We start from the raw sequence: 24,960 nt of genomic DNA on the forward strand, positions 1-24,960 counted from the left end.
TTCTCCCTTGATTTTTGTTTGCTTTTGACTTTGCAAATCTAGTCGAAATCCATTGTTGAAACGTTTCCAGTATGTTATCCCAAAACATCCAGGAAAACTTTTCATTTTAGAAACTAAAATTCCAACAACATTCTGTTAATGTAGAATCATTAGTTGGGTATCTGTAAACAAGTGTGCCTCAGGCCATGTCCACATGTAGCCAGGCATTTTTTTTTTTAATGGAGATTTTTCTTCTTCATTTTTAAAAATAATTCTGTTCACAAGACTTACGTTTAAAAAATATTTTTGTCCACATGAAAACGCCAAACGCCCTGTTAAGTGCTGTTAGGAGCCTACTTAATCAACAGAGGGCCAGAATGCAAAAAGTTCAGTACGCAACGTTAACACAATTTACTGTACATATGTCCACCACTGCACAAAATATCCTCATAAATAAAGCTGATGTCAAATCAAGGAAACTGGCACACATATTACAACAATTACATAATCGGCACAAGGTGACGTTACAACAAGCCAGAATCTCCGTTTCCACACAACACCACTGAAAACGGATTTTTGTAAAATCTTCACTTTGGACGGAGTTTTCCAAAAGCTCAGTTTTTATTGATCAAAACTGTGTTTGCGTGTGGACGAAAGGTGAAAACCGCAGAGAAAAATCTCAGTTTTTAAAAATACCCGACTACATGTGGACATGGCCTCAGAAATACAACATATATCCAATATATCCAAAAATATCCAAGGCAAATATAAAATGCAGTTTTTAATCAAGGCTTTCATTTATTAAGGGAAAAAGCTGCCCAAACCTACCTGGCCCTGTGTGAAAAAAAATTTCTCACTCCTTGCTAAATCATGAATGGACTGTGATTAACAACATTTTTGGAAAGCTGAGTTAAATTTCACTTGTCACACCCAGGCCTGATAACTGCCAGACACGTTGAATAAAGAAATCACTTAAACAGAACCTGTCTGACGAAGTGAAGCACGCAAAAAGATCTCAAAAAGCAACAAATTTAAAGAAAATCAAGAACAGATGAGAAACAACGTATTTGACATATATCAGTCTGGAAAGGGTTACAAAGCAATTTCTCAAACTTTAGAACACCAGCGTGTCATGGTGTGGCCATTAACAACAAATGAAGCAAACTTGGTACAGTGGTGAACATTTTCAGAAGTGGCAGGCCTACAAAAATTACTCTAAAAGCTCAGTAGCTACTCATCTAGGAGCTTATAGAACCTAAAACAACATCTAATGTACTGCAGACCTCACTTGCCTCAAATTGTTTTATATATAAACACTGATAACTGAGGAAAGTATATTCTCAGTGTGATTGAACAATAAGAAAGATATTAGGCAAACGTGTATGTAAGTAATTGTGTAATTCATAACCTGACGCTTAAGCACACTTGGGGTATGTAACAGGACAATGATCCAAAACACACCAGCAAGTCCAAAATATCAGAATCAAATACTTTTTCACAGCACTGTACATTGCCTGGCCAAAAAGCCAAAAAGCCATATTAATATTTTTCCAGTTACTGTGGTGCCAAGACATTGAATAATAGATGAATATTCATTAATAATAGTATGACCTCACATCTAGTAATTCATATAAGCAATCTTTATAATCACAGCCAGCAAAAAATAACTACAACCACAGAAGACACCATTTGATTCACCATTTGATTCCACTTCATTCAGCCAAGGACAACAGTCTTTCAACATTGAGTCTATTTTTTACAGTCAAAATTAAAATCCAATGCACCTACTGTGAGCAGCTATCAGATCAACTACACGTTTAATTTATTAACATCCATCCTATTATACTGTATATAGATATTACTCTTGTGTGCTATTACATTATCAAACTAAGCAAGATAAATAATGACAGAATTCAATATAGAGCATGGCGGCATAGTGGTTAGCATTGTTGCCTTGCCACTCCAGGGTCCGTGTTTTATTCCCACCTCATGTCTGCGTGCATGGAGTTTGCATGTTCTCCCCATGCTTGGTGGACTCCTCCCACAGTCCAAAGACATGCAGATTAGGCTAACTGGCATTTCCAAATTGGCCATAGGGTTTGAATCAGTGTGTGTATGTACCATATGTGTGTGCCCTGTGATAGATTGGCACATTGGCAGGGGTACACAGAATAAAGCAGTATAGATGGTAAGTGAGTGATGAAACTTAATATAGATGCTCAGAACACAGAAACATACTGTATCCTGTTTCTTTTTCCTCTTACAAAAAAGCCACATGATCTTCACATGTGAATGATCAGTTGACAAATTACACATTTATTTCACATTTATTAGTGCATTACTTCACTATATGATTTCCCCCCACACATGATTCATTTATTTTGCCATCTTTCTATATATATGTCAAGCATGTGTTTTTTTTTTATTATCACATGATTCTTATATTTCTCACACATGAGGCAATGTTTTTTCAATGTCATTGTAATCATATACACTCTTCAGTACACAATAAGATTAAATAACTTTTCTTCTAGGCCCAAGGTGCAACACATCCATAACATACTGTATAAAACGCAAGAGGACATAACTTGTGTGCAATCGGGAATAAAGACAGGCAGGGAGGGTGTAATGGGAAACAATCGGATGTATTTACATCCGATTGTGGATAGGGCAAAAGAGCACAACTTGCCTTTCAATACCAAAAATTCTATACCTGTAACTTGGACTATTCCAAAGCAGCAGCCATGGATCCTACCTAATTTAGACGAAGACATTTCTTGTATTTTTGCAAACCATATGTTTATTTGTGTACAGGAGCATTGGCCTGCTTAAACAAGTTTGAGCTATGTACATACAAAGTCATCCCAAAGAACCTTTTACTGATGTGTTTTTAACTGTTTCAACTTGACAAATTTAATCCAGAAAAATGCTTTGTAATATACCTACAAGGTTATGTAAACCTCTTGCCTCAACAGGCTGGCTCTGGTATAAATTATGCCTGAATCATCTTGGAAAAAAATACAGAAAGGAAAAAGAGTCATTCACATTGAAGGCCTGCTAACACTACTTTATACAGTGGTGTTCAAAATAATAGCAGTGTTTTTAAAAAAGTGAGTAAAGCTCTATATCCATATAATAACTTTAATTTAAATCACACAAATGCATTGGACACCCTGCACATTCTATTCTAAATCACAACATGAAGAAAAATGTGCTAAATGGATTATTAGTTTAATGTAAGTGAAGAAAAACCAATATTAGTCTGTTTAAAAAAATAGCAGGGTGGAGTTCAATTAGAGAGGTAAATTATTCTGTGAAAAACAGGTGTCAAACAAGTTCCCCTTATTTAATTATGAATGCAGAAAAGGTCATCCTGTGCATTTCTCTCTGAAAATAAACGAAGAGTAAAACGGGTTGTCCAGACATTGTTTAGAAGAACAGCGTACAGTAATTTGATTCAAAAGTTAATAAGAGATGGGAAAACATACAAAGAAGTGAAAAAGATCACAATTGTCCTTTTTGGGTCTAGAGGCCGCAGACAGTGGGAATGCTTTTCATACTACGGTGTTGGGCCTATTTATTACATTTCAGGGATCATGGATCAATTTGATTACATTAGAATACTTAAAGAGGTCATGTTGCCTTATGCCGTAGATGAAATGCCCTTGAAATTGGATTTCAACAAGCCAACGACCCCGAACACACCAGTAAGCAAGCAGCATCTTGGTTCCAGAGTAACAAGATTAATGTTATGGAGTGGCCAGCCCAATCCCCGGACCCTATAATCCAATAGAAAACTTGTGGCCTGACATTAAAAATGCTGTTTCTGAGACAAAACCAAGAAATGCAGAGGAATTGTGGCATGTAGTACAATTGTCGCAGATGTAAAGCAGCTCTCAGAAACCATGGTTATACAACTAAATATTAGTTCAAAGATGCACAAGAAAGATTAAACTTTAAGCATTTTTGTTTAAACGGTAAATTCATCACTTTGTAAGGATGAATGATGACACTGCTATTTTTTTGAACAGACTAATGTTTGTTTTTCTTCACTTACATTAAACTAATAACACATTCAGCAATTTTTTTCTTCATGTTGTGATTCAGAATAGAATGTGCAGGGTGTCAGGATTTGTTTAATTACAGATGGAGAAGCCATGTATGTCCAAGGTTTGTTTAGTATACCAGTAGAAACTGAAATAATACATGCATTCAACTTTTTCTGTTTATCAACTGTTTTAATGGATATCAACAATGACAAAAAAGTCCACATTTCAATCCATACCTCTTTTTAGTATTGCTGAAGGTGTGAACTCATGAAGATAATAATACATTTTTCTTTTAAAAAAATTATAATAAATTAAATACAATTCTATAAATTAATTAACAAAAAAAAAAAACTAGAACCATGGTTGTTTCTCTTGGAAAGCCCATAATGTATTTATGTAAAACTATACAATGGTGGATTCATGATCATGAAGTGTTCCGCAAGGAAACATTTTATAGTGTTAAGGACCCCCTAACCAAAAAAACATTGACTTCTCAAATCAAATAAAATTATATAATATAATTTTAACAATGTATACAGGTACTTGTATGATGGCCAGCCCATTGAGATTGTAGTTGTTTAGGAACTTTTACTTATATTACATAATCTTTATGAATGGCTATTACAAATAGTAGAAATTCCAGTGCTATTTTAAATCAGTCCAAGATCTTCAGACATAATCTCTTGCGCACTGTAAATGCTATACTTTTCTTGAGGCTTTGCGGATTTCTTAGGTTTGTTCACTTGACTGTAGATGACTTCCTCTGTCATACTGCTTGGTGTGTTCTGCTTACTATCATTTGCAGCACTGGTGAGAACCTCCTCCTGTGTTTTTTGAACTGCACAAACCTCGGGTAAACTGTAGATAGGTTCTTCCTCATTCTGAACCATGCTTCCCTGTTTCTGTGCTGGGCATGGTGTGAAATTAGATATCTCAGAGTAGACTGGTTCTGACTCATCGACATAATTAAATGTTTCTTTCGCTTTAGCAAGATTAGCAGATGAAAATTTGGGGGGATGAAATTGAGGCTGGATAACATCAACAGGATCAGAATACACTGGTTCTAAGTCCTCGTTACAACAATGTCCAGGACTACTATTTTTTACAGTCAATTGTGATCTAGCTCTTTGTGTGTGCATACACTTGTCTAACCGAACAACATCAACAGGATTCGAGTACACAATTTCAGGCAAGGAAATGGATTCAAAGGGATGTCTCTGTGCTGTTTGGGAAGAGGCAGTAACAAGTTTGATGTAGTCTGATTCAGCTGAGCTGGAGTCAGTATAGGTGTTGATGTGAACGTCCAGTAAGTTGCCACTGCTGAGATGTTTAGGCATTGGGAAGAAAGGTGAGAGAACAGGGGAGCTACCTGCACTGACAGCCAGGCCCTTCTGCTGCTGGATGGCCAGTTCCATGAGACGGACAATCTCATCACCTTGCTTTGTCTCAAAAACAAACGTGCCAGGGCCAGAATCACAACGTCTACCTGCCTCAATTGAGAAGGTCATCTGGGAAATTATATAGAAATAGAAAACAAAATCAATGCATGGGGTAAAACATTTGCTGTGGTAAAAAATATTTTTTTCAGACATTTTATGTATAAGCCATATTATAGACATAATATGACATACTATGTATATTATGACATAATTTGTATGTATCATTACTTCAATACTACTTTAGAGTCATATGCGACATAATGTCAGTTGAATGATTATTTATTTTACCAGTGGATTTTGTTTACAATTCACAATTCCATACTATTTAAAACATACAGGAACATTGTGTGGTCATGAAAAAATACTTTCCATTGGTCCACTTGCTCCTTACTGACCTTGTCTCTTCCATAGCGGCGCAGTAGCTTGTAGGGCCATTCCATTACTCCATGCTTGCTTTCAGTATCCTTGAGCATTAACATTTCTTCACCAACTTGCAACCAATACAGTCCCTGCAGGTTGCAGCGAACCGAAGCCTCAGACTGCTGTACAGTCACCAGAAACTCAAACACTGAGGGAAGAAGAAAGTTGACGTTCAGCAGGCAGTCAAAGGAATCATTTAGGGATTCATAATTTAATGAGTTCTTACAAGTTTTTATGGTTTGGTTTGTTCAAATAAAGTACAGTAAACTAAAAAGTAAAACAAACCTTCTTCTCTGGAAGCATAGATCTGATTATCTTCCATTTGTATAATTAGTTGTGGGACATTTTTACTGCTCTTCTGTTGAAAGTAGAAACAAGGACACCAAACTCAATGAATACAGTTTAAACATTAAATAACGTCATTTTTAGTTAGTATTTTTGATTAATATGTTTAAATCATCACCTGAAATGCAATTTCACAGATTCTTTCAACCCACTCTCCGCAGCCCTCTTTTTCAACAGCAAACACCAGCTTCTTTTCATCTGTATCTACACAAAAGGCAGCCATGTTGTCCCCTGGCAGAGCCTCTGCATGTGGGGGGAGTCGGACAACGCTGATACATTCAGCTAGCCTCACGATCTTGCGGTCTGGCTGCTTCCGGACAATAACTGGCGATTTCTCTGGACCTGTTTCTGTTAGCTCCAGTCGGGCTACACCATTACGGCTGTTCGGGTAAAGGTTTAGCCAGTACCGCTTCCATTTCTGACCAAGGACATGGGGAGTCAGGAGCACAGAAAGAAAGACATGCAGAAATAGGCTTTAGTTAAAAACAGAAGTACAGTTAGTGCAATATGCTCATTCTTCTAAGTTCTTTCTGGCCACAGAAGTTTGCACTAGTTGCAACTTCTCTATTCAGGAGGCAAAATGGAGGATAAAACACTTAAATCTTCCCAGGATGGAAATATATGAGCTAGAGAAGTATATAAATTATACATATGACAGAATTAAACATAAGTAAAATAAGACTATAAAATAATTAAGATGTAGAAGGAAAGCAAATTCATGGTTTAGACTCTAAGTTTATGTATGTCAAATCTTTGTAAAGTCAAATATATCCTTTAGGAAAATTGTATTCATGAGCTGAAGAACTGGATTTCCATAAATGGATGTAAACATATTTCTGATTTGCTTAGTTTACAGTTTTCCAACATTGGTCCTAGTTCCACAAATGTTTTCTTTGCTCAAATGTTTTCTTTCCACTCAGGAAATTATGTTTAATTAGTTAGTTAGGTATACCAGGAATGATGGAAGCAGAAATAACAACAGAAGCAGAAGATTCAGGACAGAATACTCCAGATCATCACAGATTAAGGATGTGTGGCAGCCATATAAAGACAAAATTGTGAAAAAAAAAAAAAATCCTTGTGTATGTGTGCTTGGGGTTGGGTTCTTGGTTCATCATAATGAATCTGTATGAAACTGCGTCACCAAAAATGTGCTACATTGCAGAACAAACTAGGATGTCTGTCCTGTCATGACATGTAGAAACCCAGCCCACTACACCTCTTTCATTCCAGCACGTCACTTTCCATCACAGGCTGTAAATGTAGAGGCTTGTCGAGGCAGAAGTGAAAAAATGAGACACAATTCATTTTATATACCACACATTTATTTATAGTTTTCTTGTGTGGTAAACTGGATGGAGCAAAAATAATACTGGCGTCAATAAGATACAGGTGGAATTTCTTAGATAATGTTAGTAGGACCAATAGTTTATACAATTTATTCTGCACAAGTTGTTATAGTCTTATCTAAAGTAGGGTATATTAATTGTTATACTATATACACTGAGGTTTGTTCTCAATCCCACTTAGTTAGTATTTAGTGTACTAAAATAAAGAACGTTAAAGTGACACAAAGGCGTTATAAGTCTTACCTCTGAATGTCTTTGGTGTTGTAAATAAACCTCTCCTCGTTTTACATGGGTGTCCATGCTCTGTTTAAGTCAAGATGATTTAAGCCAAGATGGTCTGAGTTGTCCAAGAAGATTTAAGTTAGTACACTCTGATGATGAAACTTCTCCTGTTGCTGGCTTGTAAATGAGGGAACTTTACTCCGCCTATAAAAGGCAACTTCTTATTTAGCCCAACCCCTCACCTCCTGACAAGACATCCTCCTCTAATACAGCACAACATAACCATCTGATTATCTAGATTACCCAAACCGCATGCTTTGATGTCACTTTTCAAACATATTTTTAGGCTTACATTCTCCCTGAAATACAAAATATTTAACAGTTAACAATATATAACAACTGTTATATAACAGTTGCACAATGACAGAGTGCATAGCTGTGTGTCATTTGTTTCTCTTCCAAAACCGGATCTCTTTCTAAGAAGGTATCATGGCCAACAAACTAATAAAATATAACACATTGTTAGGGTTGAGCGGGGCATGTTGTCTTACTTTTTTATTGTTTTTTTTTTATCATGGACTTGGTATAATTGAATCCAAAAGTCTTTACAGACAGAGGAAACTCTTTAAGTAAAAAGAATTTTTACTCCTTCTCATGATGAACTCGGGTAACACAAGTATCCAAGTTTTTGCATTTTGAATAAATTCAATAATTGCGCTGTACCTTTTTCCTGGTACACCATGGCCCTCACATACCACCTGTGCATTCTTAAAAATGTTATACTACTGTATATCTATAGTACAGTAGTATACATTTTTACACACACACATACATACATATCTATCTATCTATCTATCTATCTATCTATCTATCTATCTATCTATCTATCTATCTACAGTTGTGTTCGAAATAACATCAATGTTGAAAAAAGTGAGTAAAGCTCCATATCCATATAAAACCTTTTCATTTAAATCACACAAATGCAATAGCCTGCATGTTTTATTCTGAATCACACCATGAAGAAAAAATGTGCTAAATGTATTATTAGTTTAATGTAAGTGAAGAAAAACAAATATTAGTCTGTTCAAAAGAATAGCAGTGTCATCATTCTTTTTTTTACAAAGTGATGAATTTATAGTTTAAACAAAAATGCTTGAAGTTTAATCTTTCTTGTGCATCTCTGAACTAATATTTAGTTGTATAACCATGGTTTCTGAGAACTGCTTTACATCTGTGCTGCATGGAGTCAACCAACTTCTGGCATCTTTAAACAGGTATTCGAGCCTAAGAAACAGCATTTTTTTTTTTATGTCATTTTTAATGTCAGGCCACAAGTTTTCTATTAGATTAGGGTCTGGGGATTGGGGAATGTCTCCATAACGTTACTCTTGTTGGTCTGGAACCAAGATGCTGCTTGTTTACTGGTGTGTTCGGGGTCGTTGTCTTGTTAAAACACCCATTTCAAGGGCATTTCCCCTTCAGCATAAGGCAACGTGAGCTCTTTATGTATTCTGATGTGCTCAAATTGATCCATGATCCCTGAAATGAAATAAATAAGCCCAACTCCATAGTACGAGAAGCATCCCCATATCATGATACTTGTCCCTCCATGCTTCACTGTCTTCACACTGTACTGTGGCTTGAATTCAGTGTTTGGGGGTCGCCTGACAAACTGTCTGCGGCCTCTAGACCTAAAAAGAACAATCTTGCTTTTAATCAGTCCACAAAGTATTGCACCATTTCTCTTCAGGCCAGTCAATGTGTTCTTTGGAAAACTGTAGCCTCTTTAGCACGTCTTTTTTTCAACAGTGGGGGCTTCTTGTTAATAGCTTTCTGGTTTTGGTCTCCATTTTAAAGCATTTGATATCATTTTAGCAGAGCGGCCGACCATTTTCTGCACTTCTTTGTGTTTTCCCATCTCCAATCAACTTTTGTTGGTACGCTGTTCTTCTGAACAATGTCTGAAACTGTTGTTGGTCTTTCGGCTGCTCCCGACAAGGGGTCGCCACAGCGGACTATCCAGTCCGCACTACAACTTGGCACAGGTTTTACGCCGGATTATCTTCCTGACGCAACCCTCCCATTTTATCCGGGCTAGGGACTGGCACTGCATCCAGTGGCTGGGGTTTTGGGCACTGGCTGGGAATCAAACCTGGGCCTTCCGCATGGCAGGCGAAACACCTCCATTGTCAAAATATAGAGCTCCTACGCAATATTTGTGAGTTGGCAGGAATGTAATTCCATCAATACTCAGAGAGTAATTAACATTGTACACTGTACAATATATACCTTAATATTCTATCTGTGATCCTCCTAAAGTGTGACGTAATCAAAAAAGAGATCATTGCTTACACACATTTTAAACGTTTAAGTGATATAATAAAGGACATAATCAATAAATATATTAGAACTGACTGAAATGAAAAGTGACGATTTCATCACCACTAATGGTGATAAGTCTGGAACGAGCCATTTTATTTTCAGAGAAAAATGCACTTTTTCTGCATTTATCCTTAAATTTTTTTGTCCTTGAATCTGTTTGACACCTGTTTTTCACAGAATAATTTACCTCTCTAATTGAACTCCACGCTGCTATTATTTTGAACATGCCCTTTACAATTAATAATTTATTTACACAGAATCAGGTGCATGCAAGTCATGACTGTTGGGTCTGTTGTTTTCTATTACTCCACTACACCTACAAGTAAAATATTCACCATGAAGAAATAGAATTTCTCCCAAAAGCAATTATTGATCCGTTTATTGATGTTGGATTGCTATTATTTTGAACATTACTGTATCTCAGGCCTGAAATGATGTGTCAACCTAGTTAATTGTCAGTTACACAAATATACACCATTAATAATTATCCCTAATTATAGTGCTGCATTAAGAAAATGAGCTGTTACAAAAATCCTGAACCCTATGTTTTTAAAAAGTATCATTTTTTTTTTAAAAAAACAGAAACCTAATAAAGTTGTGGTCTGTTTGCTTTGAAGATTCTAACTTCTTGTATGGCGAAGATAATATGCAATTAATCATGCAATTAAATTAGAGAGGATCAGGACTAACTTGCATAACCCTGGCTATTGCACAGCAAATTTCAAAATATTATTATTATTATTATTATTTATTCATGCATGAAGCACTAAACATTTAAAGTACTTAAGGTTGACCCTAAGTACTTAGAGGTAGATTTGATATTGTGAAATGTGAAACAAGTTTATTCCTGTTCACACATATTTTAGCCATTATAATCATCCCCCTCAGGCGCACTTGCTATGTTACACAATGCTAAATGTAATACTATTTAGTCAGCAGCAATTTGTTGCCCACAATAACCAAATATTACTTTAACCTAGTTGAATTCTAATGTACTGGATCAGGCTAAGCTGATATTCAACATTAGCCACAGATTTCAACCTGTCTTTGAATTTTCATGACTTTTGAGCACAGTAAGACCCCCCAAAAAGCCATGGATGCTGGGGAAAAACTGCACTTCTTTGCCTTTCGGCTGTTTCCTATAAGGAGTCACCACATCGAATCATCTGCCTCCATCTAACCCTATCCTTTGCATCCTCTTCTCTTAAAACTAACGTCATGTCCTCTCACTACATCCATAAATCAACTCTTTGGTCTTCCTCTAGACCACCTGCCTGGCAGTTCCAACCTCAGCATCCTTCTACTGGTATATTCACAATCTCTTCTCCGAACATGTCCACAAGCTCAATCTGGCCTTTCTGACTTTTTCTAACCCTGGACTGTTGACACTAAGTAGGCCTACTTAAAAGTCCTGAACCTTTTTCATGTTTCACTTGCATCCTTCACATTTACAAAATCTGTTATCCTGTCCATCACCAGAGCAAACCAAAGGGGCAGAAAAGCCCCGGACGCTGGAAACACAAGAGGAAAACAAGAGGACCCTTCAGACAATATAACATTAACACATGACATCAGCACTTTCAGACATCATACCATCATAGCGATGATATCATAGCCATGATGATGTCATAGTGCTTGGGCCTTAATGTGTGTCATGTTATTTTATCCTGTTATTAAACATATTTAATAATGTGTTGGAGCTGCACAACAACTTTGGCACAGGTTTTATGCTCTTCTTGATGCAACCCTCACATTTTATCTGGGCTTGGGCCGGCACTGCATTCACACAGCAGCATTATATGACTTCAGCACTATTATAGAACTGATAATCATAACCATGACATCCTCATGCTGATATCATAGTGCTTGGGCCCTAAAAAAGATTTCTGACCAATCATGGCATGGAAGGCTCGGTATATTTCTTTAAATGCTGATCATACAACAGTCCCTAGAGTTTACACAGAGTTGTAAAAAACATTAAGTGAGAGAGAGTTTTATGGGTGGAAAATCCTCAGGCTGGGTCCCAGACTCTCAACACTGCAGCATGCACTAAACATCAAACCTTCATGTGCATGAGCTACTGTACAACAGCAGTTGAGGCACACTGGATTTCACTACTAGCCATGAGCTGAAATCCAAACCTATTTTTGGCAAAACTCATCTAAACTTAGTTCACCATATTTATAAAGCGTAATTATCTGTTACTATAGACGTATGTCATGTTTGAACCTACAAACCCTCTCATAGCAGAATGTTTTTTTTCTTTGGTTGGCTGGTTTTCAGGCCATTCTGTTCAAAAGGGGTCAGCAATTTCAGTAATAGTTGGCATAATCTGAGTGAATAAATTTAGGCACTGCTGCCACCCATTGGTTAATTTGATAACTGCATGAATATTTAGATTGTTGTTGGTCTTTCGGCTGCTCCAGGCAAGGGATCGCTACGGCGGAATACCCAGTCCGCACTACAACTTGGCACAGGTTTTACGCCGGATGCCCTTCCTGACGCAACCCTCCCATTTTATATTTTATCTGAGCTTGGGACCGGCACTGGCTGGGAATCGAACCCGGGCCTTCTGCATGGCAGGCGAAACGCCTACCACTGAGCCACTAGTGGCCTTACTGCATGAATATTCAGGTGCTCCTGATTAAGTGGATGTAAAGTGTGAGAACTGTTTATTGTACATTAAAACCCTGAGCAAAACACAAAGAGGGAAGCCAATTTTTTTTTATTTCATTATGTTTTTTTCTTCATTTTTGTAAATGCAAGTCGCACAGTGAAAGGACTTCAAGTGAAGAAGAAAAATAAACACATTAGAAATCCCTTAGAGGAAATCAGCTGCCATCAGCTCCAAACACTTTGAACTGGTCCACCTGTCAATGATCTATTTTGCTCTGTCAATTATTCTTCACCCCACCCCTTTCCACTCCAACTCCATTAATACATTTCCTCCCTTAAAAAAAAAAGAAGACAGGAACAAAGAAAAAAAGGAATTAGAAGAAACTTTAAACAGTGTCCAGGGACAAACTGGTAGTCACTATCACAATAGTGGAAATAACATAGCTGCTTCTTAGAAAGCTAGTCACAAACTGAAGTCGTCCATCAGGAGTATTACTCCGACTTCCCAGCCCACCCAATCATCCTGCCCAGGGTACACATAGCGACAAATAAAAATAAGAAGTTTATAGAAGATCATCCAAAAAACAAAACAAAAAAAGATCCCACCCCACCAACCCCACACACACACCAAATTTAATTGAGGCATGAGGTGGGGGTGACTGCTGACCATCAGCAGTCACATTAGAGTCTCTGAGGGAGCCCAGTAGATCCCTAGTATTTCACTCCTGGCACAAACTCCTTCGCCTCTGGGTTCAAACTGCTTTTGCGCTGAAACACAAAAACAAAGACAACAAGATTGTGAGTGTTCACACACATTTCCAAAACAATTAGTTTTTAAAAAAATGTTTTTTTAATGTTTTAATATGGTCAAATTTTCAAAATGTGTGAGGATAAAATGCTCGACATTTCAACATGGAGAAATCACCATTTTCCGATTAATCTAAATCATTTTACTTGCAAAACCTGCTGTGGACAGACCTCTGTCCACCTGCCTGTGTAATCTAGAATGTGTAGATTATGTAGTGAGGTGAGGATGCTAAAGCAGATGTTGTTCATGCCACATACAGTGAGCATGTCCCTTGCTTAAATTCTTTCAAAGACCCCTACTAGTTTAGACAATCTTGTTCTTAGGGTGTAATAATGAAAATGACAAAGATCAATCTCCAACCTTCATTTTCATTCTGTTGATTTTTAAGTTATGTACATGTTTTTATTAATTTTATTTAACATTACTAAAAAAAAAAAAAAAAAAGGAAGGCATGTGTCACCCGCTTACTGAAAGTGGTACTTCTAAAAATTAAATAACTAGCGCATATCTGTGCATCCTAATAAATGTTATTTGAAGGGTTCTTCTAATATACACAAATAGTTGAGGAAACAAGCCAGTTCCAGCTCATTGGAGTTAAACATAATGAGCTAGAACTGGCTTGTTTCCTCAACTATGTGTATATTAAAAGAACCCCTCAAATAACATTTATTAGGAGCTGTGTTGTGAAGTCCACCCCACAGTTCTCTGTATGAAAGTGGAAAGAGGAAAGCAACTCTGGTCACTGAGGACTCGTCACAACCCCGTACATAGTTCATTCATGCTATTGCCATCAGGCAGGTGCTACAGAATAGTGGCATTTATGTTAAATAGCACACAAATGCTTAGTAATACATTGCAATGTATGGGTTAGAAAAAGCGGTTAAGTGTGATGCCGATAAACAATGCAGCCTCCGTGTTCATTGATAGTGATCCTCATGTGTCGCAAATTCAAATTTTGTTCAAAATATTTAGATAACCTGAAGCTAGCATCAGGAGTCAAATTGTGATTCTGGAATGCATCATTGCACTGCTCTGTTTTATAGTTTTTACTGTCCCAATTTAAAAGACTTACTACAATGTCTTCAGCATTTGAGTCATTGACTGACAGCCCACTGAACTGCTGCTGAATGTGTCCCACTCCAGAAGGAAGGTCCCGTGCAGGAATGAACCAATCTTGATCCTCCTCTTCTAACATTTCTTGGAAACAGCGCTCCAGAAACTCCTGTTCCAAAAGCTCCTCCTCTACCTGTGTGAATTTCAAGCAAGCTATGGTTACAGGTGTAAACACAACTTAAATTTTTTTTCCTCTTTATTTTATTATCCAGAGTTTTCTTTTTTGCTTTTCTTTAAAATTAGTAATAATTCACTAATACGGTTAAACTGCTACACAGCTTCCAGTGTACCACCATAATCTTTTTCAGATCTTTGTGTGATATCTTGAACACAATTAATCCATGCTCATATAAAACCCATTAAACTGTGTTAAAAGTCACACTAACCTGCCTGTTGTACTCCTCTTCATTCTCCATCCACATGTACTCCGCAAATGGGTTGGCTTCTCCTTCCTTGTGTCCATTAAGCATGCTGTCTTCTTTCCCAGAGCCACTGCTGCCTCCTGGTGTTTTCGCCACCTCAGGACTGTTAATATCTGCAGGCTCTGGAAAAACGAAATGAATGCATGTCAATTAAAAAAAAAAAAAAAAAAAAAAACACCACTGACACTTCTTAAAACAGTTATGAATAACACCATAGGTTGGATTTGACATGTTATGATACACTAATTTAATTTTTGCTGCATAATCACATGGTTTTCAAATGTGTTTAAAGTAGGGCTTCACAATTTAATTCTTGACAAACTACATGAAGTCCTGACAATGCATATATTACCCGTAATAAACTACAGCCTTTTGTGATTCATTATTTGTACAGGTCTATACTGCAAGTTAAATTTGTTGCAATTAACTGTGCAGCACTGGTCTAAAGACTGCTTCAGTCATATTTTACCTAACCTAGCAACAGAATGTAGAGCACATGCTTCAGTTACTTAGGATGTCTGTACAACACAATTCCATAACCAGTTCTTTGTTATACAGAAAATTAAATGTGTGCATGTGGCTCATTGCTACAATCATAATTGAAAAACTATAGGAGGGGATTGAGTTTTGGTCACATATGTATATTCACTTGGGTTACAGCACACACCAAACCAAAGGTCTAGTTGAAATCATAATGCACATACCATTACACCCCTAATAAAAAAGAAAACTAAACAATTCTGAATCTTTAGGAAAGGAGAAATCCAGTACCTCTGGGTCTGAATTTCAGGAGCCACATGCACACATTTAATTTTCTGTATAACAAAGAACTGGTTATGGAATTGCATAATGCATAAATAATAAATATTATTTTGCACAAGATCTATCTATGTTTTAGGTCACACAGTTTCTTTTGTTTCTTTCTTTTGGTTAATGAAGAAAAGCTTCTCATTAAATCCCCATAACTTTCGAGATTTCTGATGTAATATTGAACTTATCTATACACCATTTGAGTTTTTTTTATATTGAAATTGTCACAGCCATGCTTATTAGAGCATGTGGACTCTTCGCCAAAGTGCTGATCTGAATCGCTAACAACTAGCACTGTATAGCAGTAGTTTATGCCTGCCTATGACAAGGACCTGTCCTCGTTTCATGTCCCCGTTTTAGACTTTAACACTTAAAAAGTTCAGTTTAAGTAGCGGAGAGTTTGGGGAATTTCCGTAATACACAAATTCTACACAAATAATCATAAAAAAGGTTGGGATATTCTGTTTCGCGCAATCTCACTTAAATCTCGCGAGATCACGAAGCAGGCCAACGTCGTAGCTAAAAGAAACAAGGCCTCGACGGCGTTGCTTTTCAAAACAACAACACTCAATATGCATTTTTTCTTTTATATCCACATCTTGAATTTAAATCCATACATTTCAGCAAACACACTACAAAACTACTGATAAAATAACAGCGTCTCGTGGACCTCTCGAACACTTGCCACCTGGCTAAGGCTTAGCTTGCAGCTAAAAATACATAGCGTGTTTTTAGAGGCTGAAAACCACAAGCTGTCATCCGCAGTCGTCTAAAAACAAAATGGATGATTTCTTAAATATCTAATATAACTTACCAGGCATTATACCGACGCTTTTATCTGGAATAGTTTCAAAAATCACTCCTGTGCTAGATTATAATTTTCCAGTTTTCAGCAACACCGTTACCTGGCCAGCCTTCAATGCTACGTCAAGAGCATTCATATGGAGCTGTATTTGAAACGTTAGTCTGTGCGCCCCCTCGCGACTTTCTTGCGCTAACGCAGCTGTAAATGCTACCAGGAACCAGGAGAGGACGCCCGCGCGTGTGCTACAATGCCCGGTCAAAAAAGTCGCTATTTGTATTTATTAAGGGCCTTTTATTGAATAATTACTTCAGTAATTTATATATATATATTAACCCTAATTGATGCAACGAATAGTTTCTCATTTCATAAACAATCATGTTAAAAGACATACCATGTGGTTGTGGAAAAAAGTTACTGTGTTTCAAAAATAATTTCTGGCCAATATCAAGGGGGAAAAAAGGCAAACCAGAAGATTGCTGAAATCACTGGAAATGGGTTAAAGACTGTTCAACACATTATAGAAAATGGAAGGATAGTGCAGAAACAAAAGAAATGTGACCAGAAAAAACCCCATAAATGACTGTGATCACTAAAATAATAAAAATTTACAGTAAAAGTAACAGCTATGTTTAATAGTCAAAGTAAAAGCATGTCCACATACACCCTGCAATGCATAGGATAGGGATTAAACAGTTTTTGTAGTTGTAATTGTTTCAATTAGTGAGGCTAATGGGAAAAAAAGGCTTTAGTTTGCTAGGAAGCAGCAAGATTGGACTTTAGATGAATGGACAAATGTCAGGTGGTCTGTTGAGTCCAGATTTACCCTTAACCAGAATGACAGATGTGTCAGGGTAAAATGGGTAGTGTATGAAGCGCTGCACTCATCCTCCACTCAAACCTAAATTCACCTTAACAAAATGTGTCCCTTAGAGTGTATACCTTTTTTTTTTTTTTTTTTGGTCAAGCAGTGTATATAATACTTTATTAAAAAGATTTATCAAATGCCTTAGATTATCAAAAAAAAAAAAAACATGCACAATAAATAATCCCCTGATCAACCATTCTTCTTGAAATTATATTGTTAGCTTTGAAATGATAATTATGGTGGATGATATGTGCTGAGAAGTAAAAATAAATGTTAAAATTAAATTTTTAAGTTAAATGTTAAACTCTTGTATTTAGGGTTATTTTGTACTGTTTAAATGCTGCCTTTGGCTTTTAAGTGAGAAAAATAATGTTATAAGGAATGAGTTTCATTTAATTAATCATTAAACATTTTTAAAAGGTTTAAAATAGCAACAAACAAAAGGTACTGGTGAGTGACTGGTGATTCCCATCTCTAGTATATACAGTAGTAGTCTATTATGTGCCATGGATAATTTTGGTAATCAGTAAACAGACCAGAAGACAATCGCAATAATAGATGCTAGGTTTATGTGAAGGAAGTGACACCTCAATTACATTTACATTACTATTATAAGGAGAAACAGACTAAAGGTGCTGTGTATGCACAGTTGTAGATATGGATGTTTGTTGAAATCCTCCGACAATGATCCCTGTTTTTTGAGAAAGGCATGTAACTCAGTTCATTGTACACAATCTTCTTCTTCTCAAGCCACAGCCATAGCATTCTCCCAAGGCACATACACAAACTCATTTATCTTTCAAGCCCTTGATAGAGTATGTATGTTAAACTACAATATGATTATGTGGTATATAAAACATGGTGGATGGGTAACTAATGCAGTGCATGTCAGGCCCAGATTAGATAGATTATATATTAATATTTTTGGCTTAAATCATTAATATCAAAATATGTGGGTACATGTTCCCAATACCATTTGTTATACTGCATAAAATATAATTATATTTTGTTATGTTTTGCAATATATTTTAATACTAAACATCAGTATGTTAACTAACACTATCCAATAATGATTTTTAAACCTTTCACAAAAATTCCTTGTTCATTTCATGGGTTTCCCTTAAAGAATATACAGTTGGGAGCATTTCAACTGTAAAGTACACAATAGAGGATGGTAATAATGCAGATAGACTAATGTAGCATCACTGTGGTGCTAAAAAAAGTACACAGAAAAAAGCTGTTAAATTTGTGATGGCATGTTATTGTCTGCTCAAGACCAATTTATACCATTTATTTTTATATCAGCATTTTATAGCATTTAAAATAATTATGCATGTGTGAAATTAAAGTACATTAAACACGTGATCTTCCAAAGCGTGAGTACAGATAAATCAAAAACGCAATAATGCCAAAAGATCTGTGATGCTGTGATTGCTGTGTCAGCCGAGGCATGCACAGCTTAATAGTGAAGTAAGTGGTTTAAAGGGACATTGAGTGGGCGCAAAATCTCTATCACATGTTGGAGTTTTATAAAGTTGATTTTATTAGCAGTTGAGCTGGATAATGCTTTAAATAATGATGTGATTCATGAGTGCTCATGGCAATCCAAAATGGCTCATCATCCATTCATTCATCTCATTAAATTTGTGCGAGGTCTAAAATTGTGAAAATCTCTGTATAAGCAATATTTTAGGCATTCACAAGCAGAACACACACAAGCATCCAAGGGTTTTATAGTTTTAATTAGGATTAATGAATTATTATTTTTAAAGCTTCCATGCATTGAACAACATTTTGCGGACTGTGAAAAAAAAAAAAAAAAAAACTTAATAAGAGCAATACATTGGTCATCGTCTCTCATTGTCTATACCGTTTTATCCTGTATTTGGGGTTGCGAGGGGCCTGTAGCCTATCCCAGGAGACTTAGGGCACGAGGTGGGGTACACCCTGGACAGGGTGCCACTCCATTGCAGGCAAAACATTGGTGAATCCCAGAAATGAATGGATATGAACAAAATAAGAAAAATCATGCATATGTTTAAAAATAAGAGACAATTTGTTTGTATGTCGCTTCTTGTATGAGGCTTAATACAATGAAAAAAAAACAGCATGTTTTTTTAATGTATTTTGTTAAATGATAAGTTATTAACATTTATACATTATAATGTGTTAGTATTAAAATACCTGAAGCCTAAGGATTAAAAACTGTAAGAATAAAGAAACAATTCGTGAGAAAGGTTGCTGCTTTATATGAAACCATTATACAGTATGTGTCCAAGAAAACAATGCCTTCTTTCCTTCTCTGCTTATAGTCATCAGGTTAGTGCTGGTACTGGACCGTAAACAAAGAAATGCAATGTAACAAGAAATTTCATTTCCTTCTTACATGCAATCCACATTTATTTCATATATATGCATTATATTGTAGAGATAAAACTTACAATCAGGCCTATAAAAGTAAATGCTAAATAATCACAAGTGATTATTAATCATAAATAAACAGAAATCAAAATGCACAGCTTTAATCTGAGGGTATTACAGTCACGGCTCCTTGAGACAAATATGAGGCAATCTGTCCACCTACTGAAGCTGGCTGAAATTTGGTCATGCAACTAAACAGTGATCCCAAATACACCACCTGACATTTTAGTGGCTAAAGCCATTGAGGAGGTTACACTAGGCCAGTAAATTTTCAGACCATTTAGATCTTGTGGTAGGATCTTAAAAGAGCAATACATGAACATTTATTACATAACTGCAGCAATGTTGTATAGAGGTGAGGCTAAAAGTTCTCCAAAATATTGTTGGAGTCTGATGAACTCCTTCAAAAAATGTTTACTTGTTATTATTAATAAATTTCGTTCTTAATGTTATTAATTTGTAGTGTTTATTTATTTTTTCCATAGTGATTTCTAAATGTTAGATTACTTTTTGGAAAAAATTACCTCATATCATTTTATTTCTATTTTCATTCATTCATTCATTCATTCATTCAATTATTTTAATGTCACCAGAGGTTATTTGCTTCTTTGTAGAAGTTGCTGCAAACCACACCATTGCTATTTGTTGAAATGTGTAAGCATTACAGCACTTTTACATGTGGTTTTCACATTTTTAATGTCCTATTACCAGGTGTGTAGTTTTCTGGCATTAGATTAGACATTTTTGTCCACACCCACCCCCGGCCCCCACGATTGAGATCTGAAGAATTTGGAGCATTTAGTAATTTTCCTCAAATAATTTGTAAAAATATTTGCAGTGTGGCAGAGTACCATGTCCTGCTGAAAGGGGCCATTGCCATTGCTTTTACCATGAAAGGGTTGTACAGTACATAAACTGCAACAATGAACCAGGGATTCCAAGAACAACATTGGTCAGAGCATCACACTGCTACCACTAGCTTGTCTTTTTTTTCCAGTGTATTCTGGTGTCATCTCTTCGCCAAACCAAGTCAATGATGTAAAAGAAAACATACACATTACCCTTCTTCCATTGCTCCATGGTTCAGTTTGCATTCTCATGTGGCCACTGTCTGCAGCTACACAGCCCCATACACAGAAAGCTGAAACCTCAGTGCTATAAGTATGGGATTATTTATAGGATTATTCTGGGACAGTGAGACTACATTGGATTATATTTGGTAGGTACTAACCAATGCTTAAGAGGAACATTGCACTGGGTCCGTTATTTTAGGAGATGCTAATGCACTCATTAACCCATAACAAATAGGCCCTTTTTATTTTTTTTCTGCAACCAATCACATAAACTTCGAAAACTGAATGTTCTGCTTATTAAATCTTACCCGTTGATAGGTCGCAGTGTAACAAGTTAACTTAGGTTATTGATGTCACCTGCCAGGAGTTTTAATATTATGGCTGATCAGTCTATGCATTAAACAAGAAATGAAAACTGACAAACAAACAACATTTTATAGACAAAAAAGTATTACAAAAAACTTTACACTACTCAATTACATATCATAACAGTTTCACATGTACACGAACATTTAAAAAAATACAAATAATTTATTTTATAAACCCATAAAATAACATTATGACTGGAATTAATGTTAATGCTGGTTTTATTCACTGTAATTTAAAAAGAATTATAATCCTGAGGTGAAAGTAAGTTTTCCAACTCTGTGAAGATACAGAAATGGATCCACAAATTCACCAAATATCATGAAGTAGGAAAATGCTAATATGCATATTGATTTCTGTGTATTTGTTAGAGAACTATACAAAAACATTAATATTATTCTTGGAAAATTAGTGAAAAACATGCAAGTCAGAATGATCAAAATTACCCAAAAAGCCTTCTTTTTCATCCTGTTGGACTCTGCATCTTTTTCGCTCAATTTTTCACCAGGTCTTGTCACGTTTCTTACCTCGGTGTGTGTGTTTGGGTGGCATAATCGCAGGAGGCGAGCTGGCGTTTCAACACAGGTTTTTTATTAAACATAAACACATAAAACAAACACCGACATAAAGTCTATAAATGGCAACAAAAGCTAGACGCCTGACTGAACTTCAGTCAGGCTATTTATAATAAACTTAATTACTTCCCTCGGTTCAGGTGAATGCCTACGTCACCTGACCGAGGTGCAGTCTGGGACTTGAAGTCCAACTAAAACAAACTACAAACAAAACATAACAAAACCCAGTCTTTGGGCGCTTTGGCGCCCTCTAGGGGTTAACCCTTACAGTACCCCCCCCTTAAAAACGCTCCTCCGGAGCGACACCGGAGGTCCCGGACTCCCACCCCAGCGGTAACGGTCTGGACCCGCAACACTGAGGCAGTCGATCCCCTCCCGCGAGCAGAGCCGCACTGCCTGCCTAAAATGATCTCCCATGCTCCGCTGTAGTTGAGCCGGTTCTGGGCCAACCTTCCCACAGCCTGACGGCGGAAGCAGGGCTGGGGCAATGTCAGTGGCGCTCGGCGGCGGCTGAGGAGCTGGAGCGACGCTCGGCGGCGGAGCTGGAGCGACGCTCGGCGGCGGCTGAGGAGCTGGAGCGACGCGCGCTGAGCTGGGCGGCGGCGGCGGAGCTGGAGGGACGCTCGCTGGGCTGGGCGGCGGCGGCGGAGCTGGAGCGGCGTGCGCTGGGCTGGGCGGCGGCGGCGGCGGAGCTGGAGCGGCGTGCGCTGAGCTGGGCGGCGGCGGCGGAGCTGGAGCGGCGTGCGCTGAGCTGGAGCGGCGTGCGCTGAGCTGGGCGGCGGCGGCGGACCTGGAGCGGCGTCCTCAAAGCCGGGAGGCGGAGGAAGAAGCGCGACGTCCTCAAAGCCGGGAGGCGGAGGAAGAAGCGCGACGTCCTCAAAGCCGGGAGGCGGAGGAAGAAGCGCGACATCCTCAAAGCCGGGAGGCGGAGGAAGAAGCATGCCGTCCTCGCCGCCGGGCTGAGGAGCTGGAGCGACGTGCGCTACACAGGACGGCTGTGGAGCGGGGGCGACGTCCTCAAAGCCGGGAGGCGGAGGAGGGACGATGCTCTCCAGGCTGCTTCTTGTCTCCCCACTTTCACGCTGCGGTGGAGGAGGAAACGCGTCGTCGTCGCTGTTCAGCAGCGCTGCGTCATCCTCTACGCCGAGCAGCGGCGGTGGAGGTGGAGGAAACGCGTCCTCGTCGCCGTACTGTAGCGGCGCGTAGTCCTCCGCGTCGTGCTGAGGTGGCGGAGGTGGAGGAAACGCGTCCTCAACGAGGAAGCGAGGCGGAGGTGGCGGAAGCACGTCGTCCTCTGTTTTGGGCAGAGGCTGAGAAGGAGGAGGCTCAGAGCCTGTTGCTTGGCTCTCGTGGAGTCGGATGAGCAGGTGTTGGAGCTGTTCCACCTGCTCCTGCAGGCCCCGAATGCGCTCCCCATTCACCTCTGCCCAGAACTTGAGCAGTTCCCGGGTCCTATCCTCCTTTTTACCTCGCTCCTCCTCGGGCTCTTGTTCCCGTCCGCCTCCGATGTACCCGACCTCCCTGGCCCGTACTTCCTCGTCGGAGCGTGGGAACTTGTTTCCCTTAGCTGCCTCACCTCTAAACGGCGTCCGCCGGATGGCGAGCCTGCAGCCTTCCCAGCTTTGCCGCGCGTCTGTCTCTCGCTGCTCATCGCTGTCTCCCAGCCAGTCCGCCGGTTCGGCGAGCTTGCAGCCCTCCCAGCTCTGCAACAGCTCCCTCTGTCCTTGCTCCTCGCTGTCCTGTATCCATTCCGCCAGCTCGGACGAGATGGTAATAGCGCCCCCCCAAAAAAACATCTGGGGAAGCGACCTCCGCTATGCCATTTATACGGTCTAGCTTTCTGTCACGTTTCTTACCTCGGTGTGTGTGTTTGGGTGGCATAATCGCAGGAGGCGAGCTGGCGTTTCAACACAGGTTTTTTATTAAACATAAACACATAAAACAAACACCGACATAAAGTCTATAAATGGCAACAAAAGCTAGACGCCTGACTGAACTTCAGTCAGGCTATTTATAATAAACTTAATTACTTCCCTCGGTTCAGGTGAATGCCTACGTCACCTGACCGAGGTGCAGTCTGGGACTTGAAGTCCAACTAAAACAAACTACAAACAAAACATAACAAAACCCAGTCTTTGGGCGCTTTGGCGCCCTCTAGGGGTTAACCCTTACAGGTCTAGGTTTCCTCAATGCCTTAAGCACTGATATAGAGCAAAGTATTTTAATAGACAATAGAAGTAAGTACTCTGGTAGCAGAATATAATACATTATATGTGTAATTGGTAAAAATGAACAAGCCACACTGAATCCTACAACTATTATCCAGGCAACAAGTGAAAGTGCAGCGCGGTATCTTAGTGGCTTGTATTTTAGGAAAATAACAGGATAAATCACTGCCATAAATCGTTCCACACAGACACAGCACTGAAAGAAGGGGCGATTTATATTATGCAGCACAGAAAAAAACACCATATAAAAATACAAAGGGCTACTTTCATCATTTTGATATACTGTAATATTGAATACACTTAAGAATGTACTGAAGCAAATGAAGATCTCAGACACACAGAGGTTAAGAGAGAAGAATTCTGATGCTACTCCATTTCTTACACATAGTACATACAGCCACAAAACATATACATTGAGTGGTAGAAACACACCAAGCACAATTATGTGGAGGAAGATAACTCCACCAAGTGCAGGGATAGGCATATTACTATCAATAGGAAGGAAAAATGAAGCATTCTCCATGGTCTGTATCAATAAATTGCTGAGGAGAATAAAATTGAAGATGTATTAAATAAACATTTTAGATAAAGACACAAATGTTTGAGTCACCCAATGCTTCTCTAAAACCTCCTTAATCTTTAACACTTAACATTTTCTTTTTCACTTAACATT

General features: G+C 38.2%; 2 protein-coding genes across 2 annotated transcripts; both read right to left on the reverse strand.

The window, feature by feature from the left end:
- Positions 1 to 4,190: 4,190 nt before the first annotated feature.
- On the reverse strand, positions 4,191 to 7,980 carry dok1a (docking protein 1a). Its single transcript, XM_053502524.1, has 5 exons — positions 7,825 to 7,980; positions 6,351 to 6,650; positions 6,173 to 6,245; positions 5,863 to 6,035; positions 4,191 to 5,536 (listed from the first exon to the last, which is right to left on the reverse strand). Exons 1-5 carry the CDS (start codon positions 7,879 to 7,881, stop codon positions 4,679 to 4,681), a joined length of 1,461 nt encoding a protein of 486 aa, XP_053358499.1. The 5' UTR covers positions 7,882 to 7,980; the 3' UTR covers positions 4,191 to 4,678.
- A 4,911-nt stretch (positions 7,981 to 12,891) lies between these two features.
- paip2b (poly(A) binding protein interacting protein 2B) lies at positions 12,892 to 16,924 on the reverse strand. The gene is made up of 4 exons (XM_053501431.1): positions 16,769 to 16,924; positions 15,109 to 15,266; positions 14,682 to 14,855; positions 12,892 to 13,569 (listed from the first exon to the last, which is right to left on the reverse strand). The coding sequence occupies exons 1-4, from the start codon at positions 16,773 to 16,775 to the stop codon at positions 13,513 to 13,515; spliced, it is 396 nt and encodes a 131-aa protein (XP_053357406.1). The 5' UTR covers positions 16,776 to 16,924; the 3' UTR covers positions 12,892 to 13,512.
- Between the last annotated feature and the right edge of the window lie 8,036 nt (positions 16,925 to 24,960).

This window comes from Clarias gariepinus, chromosome 8, assembly GCF_024256425.1.
Source record: "Clarias gariepinus isolate MV-2021 ecotype Netherlands chromosome 8, CGAR_prim_01v2, whole genome shotgun sequence".
Taxonomy (NCBI): Eukaryota; Metazoa; Chordata; class Actinopteri; order Siluriformes; family Clariidae; genus Clarias; species Clarias gariepinus.

Excerpts from the sequence above, each read along its gene's own strand:
- paip2b (XM_053501431.1), bottom strand. Across the intron at positions 14,856-15,108 it reads AAGAGGAGTACAACAGGCAG|GTAGAGGAGGAGCTTTTGGA; the intron begins GTTAGTGTGACT and ends AAATTCACACAG. Across the intron at positions 13,570-14,681 it reads CAAATGCTGAAGACATTGTA|CGCAAAAGCAGTTTGAACCC; the intron begins GTAAGTCTTTTA and ends TTTGTGTTTCAG.
- dok1a (XM_053502524.1), bottom strand. The coding sequence starts at position 7,881 with ATGGACACCCATGTAAAACGAGGAGAGGTTTATTTACAACACCAAAGA. Across the intron at positions 6,651-7,824 it reads AACACCAAAGACATTCAGAG|AAATGGAAGCGGTACTGGCT; the intron begins GTAAGACTTATA and ends GTCCTTGGTCAG. Across the intron at positions 6,246-6,350 it reads TCTGTGAAATTGCATTTCAG|AAGAGCAGTAAAAATGTCCC; the intron begins GTGATGATTTAA and ends TACTTTCAACAG.